The sequence below is a fragment of the Alligator sinensis genome, unplaced genomic scaffold (genome assembly GCF_000455745.1).
Source record: "Alligator sinensis unplaced genomic scaffold, ASM45574v1 scaffold107_3, whole genome shotgun sequence".
Lineage (NCBI taxonomy): Eukaryota > Metazoa > Chordata > Crocodylia > Alligatoridae > Alligator > Alligator sinensis.
The window spans coordinates 487040-494888 of record NW_005842578.1 but is presented as its reverse complement, the minus strand read 5'-3'; the positions used below and the strand labels follow the sequence as shown (position 1 = coordinate 494888).

General features: G+C 63.4%; 1 protein-coding gene across 1 annotated transcript in view; it reads right to left on the bottom strand.

The window, feature by feature from the left end:
• STRN4 (striatin 4) overlaps positions 1 to 7849 on the bottom strand; it is a 12959-nt gene that overhangs the window by 2507 nt on the left and 2603 nt on the right. Inside the window, exons 6-14 of the mRNA XM_025214305.1 lie at positions 6314 to 6502; positions 4829 to 5003; positions 4047 to 4197; positions 2444 to 2554; positions 2200 to 2318; positions 1422 to 1597; positions 1147 to 1194; positions 560 to 681; positions 160 to 327 (exon numbers count right to left, since the gene is read on the bottom strand). Coding sequence (XP_025070090.1) covers positions 160 to 327; positions 560 to 681; positions 1147 to 1194; positions 1422 to 1597; positions 2200 to 2318; positions 2444 to 2554; positions 4047 to 4197; positions 4829 to 5003; positions 6314 to 6502 — 1259 coding nt within the window. The remainder of the gene's footprint in view (positions 1 to 159; positions 328 to 559; positions 682 to 1146; positions 1195 to 1421; positions 1598 to 2199; positions 2319 to 2443; positions 2555 to 4046; positions 4198 to 4828; positions 5004 to 6313; positions 6503 to 7849) is intronic.

Below are 7849 nucleotides of genomic sequence, written 5' to 3'. Positions count from 1 at the left end.
CCCCCAATGTGCTCTGGGGTGCGACATGCTGATGGCGCTGCAACACCTCCCCTCTCCCCCCACGGAGCCACAGGCAGATCCCAGGGGTCCTAGTGCCCTCCCACCACCCAGCCAAGGCTCAAACCCAGAAGTCCTGCGCCGGGTGGGGGGGTTACTCACCGCTGTCCGCACTGTAGGTGCTGAGGCAGGAGGGGCTCCCGCTGGGGTCCCAGAGGCGTACGGTGCCGTCGGCCGAGCAGGACACCAGGCGGCCCCGCGTGGGGCAGAAGGCCAGGCCCCACACCGCGTCCGTGTGGCCCTCCAGGACAGTGCCCAGGACACCCGGGTCTGCGCCAGAGCAGGTGCAGGTGCAGGTCAGGAGGGGGAGAGGCAAGGGGATGCCCCGGCCCTGCTCCTGGCATGGCTTGCTCTGCGCCAGGCTGCACGGCATGCTGGGAGACCACAGGGCCAGGGTTGCACCCCACACACCCACTCCAACCAGATGCTGTTGGGACCATGCTCTTCCACCGCAGGGGGAGACGTGTGGGGTGGGGAAGGAAGGGACACACGCTGCACCCACCGTAGCCATCATAGGGATCCATGCCCAGCTCCGGGACCCGCCAGCAGCGGATGGAGGCGTCCACGCCGCCGCTGTAGCAGAACTCGCTGTTGCAGCCCATGGCTACAGACAGCACCGGGCCTCTGCGGGGAGAGAGACCGGGGAGAGGGGGGAGGCTGAGGGGACCCCAAGTGTCCTCCCGGGCCTTTCCCACAATGCCCGGCAGGCAGCAACAGGCAGAGTCACAGGACGATGCTGGCAGGGAGCAACGAGGCAAATGGGACGTGATCAACTGGATCCTGGCTACGGGTGCTCCCCGGCTGCTCTCAGGAGCATTGAGGGGCAGCTGGGGGGTGGTACAGCGCCAGCCCGAGCGAGCTGCGTTGGACTGTCGGGGCAGGGGATCTCACCTCCGCGCCCTGTCCCTGGGGGATTGGGGAGCAGAACGAGGCCCTCTGGGGAAGCCAGTGCCAGCAGGGCTCCTCCTCTGCCCCAGCCCAGTACGGGAGCCCCCAGGGACCCCAGAGCAGGGCAGGGGGGTACTATGTGTGGCGACCCATTGCCCAGGCCAGGGCCGGCAGTGACAGTCTCCCCGCGCTGGGACCCACCTGTGCGCCCGGAAGGCGTAGACTGGCTCCACGTCCAGCGCGGTGTTCCTGGGGGGAGGGGAGGGGAGGGAAGGGTGGTTAGGGGCTGCACGGGTAAGGACCCCCCCACCCCCCCACAGGGGGCTGAAACCTTGGCTCCAAATCTCCCCAGGTCCTGTCCTGCCCCCCACCCCTGTCCTGCCCTACCCTTACCCCACTTCACCTTGGCCCAGTCCAGCTCCTTCTCCCCACAACCCTCTTTGTCCCCCAATCCACCCCCCTCTGCCCCCACCCACTTTTTGGCGGCGACCGTCTTCTGCAGGTTCCACAGCTTGAGTGTGCCGTCCTCGGAGGCGGTGACGAGCGCGGCCTCAGCGTGATGGAAGGCCAGTGCCCGGATCCCATCGTAGTGGCTGCGCAGCGTGAACTTGGGGTTCCAGGTCTTCTTGAAGGCGTCCTTGCTGTCTGACAGCTGGGGGGGCAGGGGGGAGCTGGGGATCAGCTGGGTACAGCCACCCTCCTCCTGCCCTGTCCAGCCTGGCCTGGCCCGGCCCTCTCCCCCCAGGCTGGTTTTTCCTGGTGCCGCTAGCTGGCATCTCTCTGCAGGGTCCTACTACACTCACATACAGGGCTGGAGCTGGGTCAGTCCCGGAAAGGGGACTGGTGGGTAACATGCTTTAAACTCATGCTGCAGAGTCCCTGTCCAGCGGGTGCAAACTGGACAGGGACTCTGTCCAGGGGAAGGGAAAAGTGAAAGGGGGCAGGGAGCCCGGGCTGGCCCTGGCACTGGGGCGGGGGAAGCAACTGGGCACTGGTCAGCCTGGTTGAGGTGGCAGGTGCTCTGCCAGGCCCCAGGGGTCAGAGCTCAGCCTATGTGAGAATGCCCCAGAGCTCAGATCCAGGGCTTTCTGGGTCTGGCTGATGGGAGCTGCAGCCCTGAGTGCTCAATTTGCTCTTCCAGGCCTCTGGATGCCAGGTGAACGGGCTCAGACTGGCATTGCTGGGACACTGAAGGGGCAGCTAGGCACCCACTAGACAGGGACCCTCGCAAAGGGCTGGATGGGGGCTACTCACATCGCAGTTGAGCTCATTGTCGTTGGTGACGGTGAGGTCGGCAAGGTCCCCCAGGCTCACCTCCCCGCCCCCGATGGTGTCCATGATGAAGACATCGGAGGAGAAGCTGAGCGAGCCGGCTGCAGGGGTGAAAAGGGGATGCTGGGCAGGGGGTATCTGCTGGACCTGGGGGCCCCTGGACGTGCTGTGGGTCCCTGTGGCAGACCCCTCCTCTGAAACTGGGACACCCCATGTCCAGTGGTACCTTCATGGGGTCGCGGTGAGGCCACGGCTGCCGGGCCGGCCGGCTTGGGAGGCAGCCCATCCACGTCACGCAGGTCAGCCAGCATGCCCTGCAGCTTGACACGCCGCGTCTCTGTGGGGGAGGAAGGAGCATACGTCACGGCCCTGGCACCCCCACAGCTGAAGTGCTGCCCTGGGGGGGTCTTTGAAGCGCATCAGGTAGCTGGCATCACAACAACCGTTGCAAATCTCTCTGCTGGTTCACCTGGTGCCCTGCCCCATCCTCCGGGGGCACTGTAGAAGCTGGCAAGGCCCTTTCACCTGTTACAGGGGCAAGGGGACGTGTAGCGGGATGGCTGGCACGAGGCTGCACACATCAGGCCGTAGCTGTCTGCACACTTGTAGGAGGGAAGTGGTGGAAAGCTAATTACAACCTGCCTGGAGAACTAGACCAGCTGATGCAGATAACCGGCTGGCCATGGGAAGTTAAGAAGTGCCAGGGAAGGGAGCTAGGGGAGGAAGAGCTGGAGACAGTGAGCCACGAAGACTGAGCTGAAAGACTGCAGTATAGAGCTGTGGTAGCCCTCTCTGCATCTGGGAAGAGACCACAGGGTGAGACAGAAGGCTACAAGACTAGAAGCAGCAGCAAGCCCTCTCACGGGGTATGGGAGAAGACCCAGGGGCTGCAAGGCTGGAAGCAGCTACACCACAGTCAGAGCCGGACTGAGAAGGCAGACTGCGGCGCGGAGCGAGCAACAGTGAGCCGCAGGTACCTTCTGGGGTGGGAGAAGACTTGGGACTGAGTGCACTTGGCATGAACGATATCATGGTTGGGTCTGGAGGATGGATGAGTGTAGGGGGGTCCTGCGAGGCCAGTGCACCCAGGAAATAAAGGACTGTGCCAAATTTAAGACTGTAAAAGACTTCATTTGAGCTAAGTAACCTCCCAACCTGCTACAGCACCTTGAAGGGGTGGAGAGTGAGCACATACAAGCCCTGGCGCATCGAAGGAGTAGGTGCCTTCCTCTGTAGCAGGGACATGGCCTGGCCTCTGCCCAGGGTCTCTCAAGCATCTACTGACAACCCTTGACAGCAACAGAACATTGGCTGCCGGCAGCCGCTCAGTACATGCCCCAAGCCCCTTCCCTGCCCTCTTGCTGTCCCCACCTCCACAGGCAACAGGTCTGTCTGGACCAGGTTTGTTGCATGTCTCCCCGGCTCTGTCCCTGCAGCCAGGGACACGGCTCTGGGGGGACAGGGGGCTGTCAGGGGAGGCTGGACCCCCATGGGCTAGAGTGGGAGGAACAGATGCACATAGGCTGAGGCATTTCGCACCGAGAACCAGCCGAGGGCAGAGGCAGGGGCCACGGGTGCTGCTGGCAATGTGCAGTTTGGGGGGGTCGGCGAGCCTACCTGGGCAGGTGCGGGGGAGCAGCACGGGGCTGGGAGGCTATGGAGATCCAGAGGGACCAAATGGAGCCTGGCAGGTGGAGCCAGCCAAGCAGAGAAGGGAGGGAGGAATGGAGACTGCTTTCGGGTGACACCCGACAACAGGGTTAGTGCAGGCTGTGCCAAGGCAGCTGGGGAACCCTGGGCCCAGTCCCAGCTTGGCCCCCTGCTCATACCCAGGTCAATGGTGTCCCCGGGGCGCCGCCCACCGGCCGAGCCCTCGCTGTTCTCGCCAGAGCCCAGGAAATCGAACTCGCCAAGGGCGTCCTCAGAGTCCTCGTCATCGTCCTCGTCCTCCACCTCAGGCAGCAGGGTCTTGGCTGGGACCTGCTGGCAGAGAGAGGGGTCAGCAGCCCCCTGCGGGAGGTGGGGGGGCACTTTACTGGTGAGCGAGCGCAGGACACCTCCATCTGCACCAGCCACCCCTTCCCCAAGCTGAGGGGGGGGGGGGTGGCTGCCGCCCACAAAGGGTTAACTGCTTTATATCAGGACCCCCCAGCACAGCTGGGTTCCCCACCCCTTTCCCAACTCCATCCCAAGATTTGGGCAAGCCCCTCTCTGCTGTCTGCCCCAGTTTCCCCAGCTTTAACAGGAGCTGGATGCCAGTGCACGCTGCAGGACAGGCCACAGGCCTGAGTTCAGACGGCCGGGGCTGGAGGGGCCGAAGTCATCGTAGCTGGTGGCTACTGCTCTGGTCCCTGTGCCCCCTGGATTGGAAGGCCAATGTGCCCCTGTCCACCCAGGCAGGCACAGGGCAACAAGGAGTTAAAGCCACAGCAGCCCTCCTCAAACCCTTAACCCTGTTGGGGAAACTGAGGCATGGGAACAAAGTGGGGCATGGACCCTTGGCTCTCAGCATCTCCCCACCCGACATGCTGTGCTCCCTTCCCAGGGCAGGGAGGAAAGGAGGAGAGGAGAGAGGGACCCGGGCATCCCCACGCCCCACGCCTGGCCCTGCCTTTACTCGCTGCTTCTTGTGCTGCCGTGGGGCCTGGAGGGGGAGGCCCTCCACATCCTCCTCCTCATCACTGTCCTCATCCTCGCAGTGCTGCAGGAAGGGGATCTGGTCCAGCACGGCGCCGCCCAGTCGCTCGCTCGACTCCTTCCGCTCGCTCGACTCCTTCCCTGCATTTCTGCCCCCGGGCATTGAGACACGGTCATTGCAAGGGTCTGGCTGGCCCACACCCCTCGCTGGGGAAGCAACCCCTTACCCTGGTGGTCCCTGGGCTCAGGGAGGAAGGTCACACAGCGCCCCGGCTCCTGGCAGAGCCGTTCCCATGCTCACAGCCCCTCCCAGCCCCTCGAGCTGTGGTCTCAATGCTGCAGAGACCAGCCCCCCTCTCCTGCCATCCCAGCAAATGCCCCTCATGTTGACTGGGAGTGCCAAGTGCCTGGACCCAGGCTGGGGTGAGTCTGACACCCCTGAGCCGGACCAAAGGTGCACAACCTTTCTGCCTCATGGGCTGGGTGGGAGACGCCCAAGCCGGATGAGGCCGGTGGTCCTGATCCAGCACCTGGAGTGGGTGCAGCGGAGCCCCACCCAGCACCACAGAGCGGGATGGCTGGGGCCAGCGCAGCCCTGATCCCCTGCTTTCTGCTCCAGGTGTCGGGGGTTTTTAAGCCCCCTGCAGAGGTGCTGGGTGCTGCTGCAGCCCAGGCTGGGGATGGGGCTGGGCTGCTGGCACCAGCCCTGCAGGGTCCTGGCTGGAGGGTCTTGCCCCTGTGCTTGGGCTCAGTCCCATGCTGCACTGCGGCAGAAACGGATTTCCCCCCTGCTCAGAGTGGTCCGGACTGGGGAGTTTGGCTTTCCTCTGCAACAGGGGCACGGCCTCAGCCTGGGGTCTCTGAAGCGCCCATGACCCCCCTGGCAGCAACAGAACATTGCCCCCCACAGCCTCCCTGCTTAACAGGGGCAGGGGTGACTGTGTTGTGTTGTTCAGAGGCTTGATGCTGTATGTGTCTGGGGCAGTTTGCATGGGGCTGATCCTGCCTCAAGCACGGGGTTGGATGTGACCCCTGGAGCTCCTTTCCAGCCCAATGGCTCTAAGATTTCTGATTTTATGATCCAGCTGCACAGGACAAGGGGGCTTGGCCCCAATCCAGCTGCACAGGGGAAAGCAGGTGTGGCCCAGCCCTGCAGGAGTAAGGGGGCACAGTCTAGCTCTGATCCAGCCATCGCTCCCCTGCTACCAAATTTCCCGACCTGTAAGGAGCCCCGTGGGCTGGATGCCATGGCTCTGTAGGCCTGATTTGGCCTGAGGGCCAGAGATTGAGCACCCCTGATCTAGATCATGTGGCAGGCACCCTTGTTCTCCTCACAGCAGAGACCCCCTCCTCCACTGCAGCTAGACTCCCCTCCCCCTATTTAGGGGCCCAGCCCCAGGAAGAAGGGCCCATGGTGATGCCCCTATCAGGGGGGAGGGCATCCACAGCATGCGCTCACCTCTTGATCTGCTCCTCAATCTGCTTGGCGAGCAGGGACTGGCCGCCAGGAAGACCCCCTGGGCCAGGCCCCCCATTGCTGGGCTCGGCAGCGCCATTCAGCTCCACAGAGCAGCGGCCCAGCAGCGAGCGCACCCGCTTGGAACGCATGTCCAGGATGGTGTCCGTGTAGCCCACCTCCTCCAGGTACCTGGTGGAGAGGGGGGAAGAGTCAGGCAAGCTAAGAGTGAGGTGGGGGGAAGGTCTCCAAGAGCACCACTGTGGCCCCACTGCAGATACCAGGCTGGGTGGGGGGCTGGCTCCACAGAAAGCAGCTGCAGCCCTGGGGGTCCTTGTCTTTGCCTGGCACCAAGAGGGAGTCTCTGACTGACCTCAAGATCAAGCTACGGATGCCCCATCCCTGGAGGTGCTCAAGGGGGGGGTTGGACAGCCATGGGTTGGGGGTGATGCCCTAGGGGTTCTGTTGTGCGGATGTCCCAGGCTTCTGGGCTTTGCTGGTCCCCCCTGCCTTCTGCTCCAGGTGTCAGGGGGGTTTTAAGCCTTCTCCAGAGACGCTGGGTGCAGCCCAGGCTGGGGATGGGGACTGGGCTGTGCCAATGCTCCTGCTGAGACTCAAATCCAGGGGGTCCTGGCTAGAGGGTCTTGCCACTCTGCTTAGGCTCAGACCGATACCGCACTGGGGTCGGGAAGGGATTTCCCTCTCCTGGTCAGACTGGGAGGGTTTGCCTTCCTCTGTAATGAGGACACAGCCTCTGCCTGGGATCTCAAGCATATATTAGCAACCTCTGGCAGCAGCAGGACATTTGGCTGCCATGGTCCCCCTGCTCTCCCTGGGGCAGGTTCGGGTGTGATGTCTGTGCTGTGTCAGGGTTGACAGCAATCCTATGTAGAGTTTGGATTATGGATTTGTCTGGGCTGGTTTAGACAGGGCTGATCCTGCCTCAGGCAGAGGCTGGACTAGACGTGACTGGCTGGAGCTCCCTTCCAGCCCCCACTTTAGGATTCCATAAAACCCTGACGGACCGAGCTCTCAAGAGGTGCTGGGTGTCAAACCCAGGCGCAGCCAGAGGCAGGGCCCTGCCTTCATGTGCCCACGGAAGCTGCTTTGGCCACCACCAAAACGCAGCTGTTTCTGGGGCAGAGCGTGGAGGGAGCTGGCACGTCGGTGGGAGGTGACACGTCTCAGTGTAACCAAGAGGGAAGGGTTGAAGAGGCGTGGAACAAGCCGGGATGGGTGGAGGGTGAGAAGAGGCCAGAGATCCACCTAAGGGCATGACTGGCCTCCTGCTCCCTGCCCCGTGGGGTTGCCCCAGCCCCTCCGCCCAGCCGGCGCTCCCCATACTCACTGCCGCAGCAGCTGGCGCCCTTCTTTCCATACCAACGGGTTGCTGTCAAGCGAGGCCATCTCGGCCGGGCCATTGGACACTGGAAGGAAGGAGACGACAGGCAGCGCTGAGGCATACGTGTCCCTGATGTCTGGCATTACATAACCCCCTCTCCCCGATGCCCTCACCCCCCACAGCAGTTTGAAGCCAAG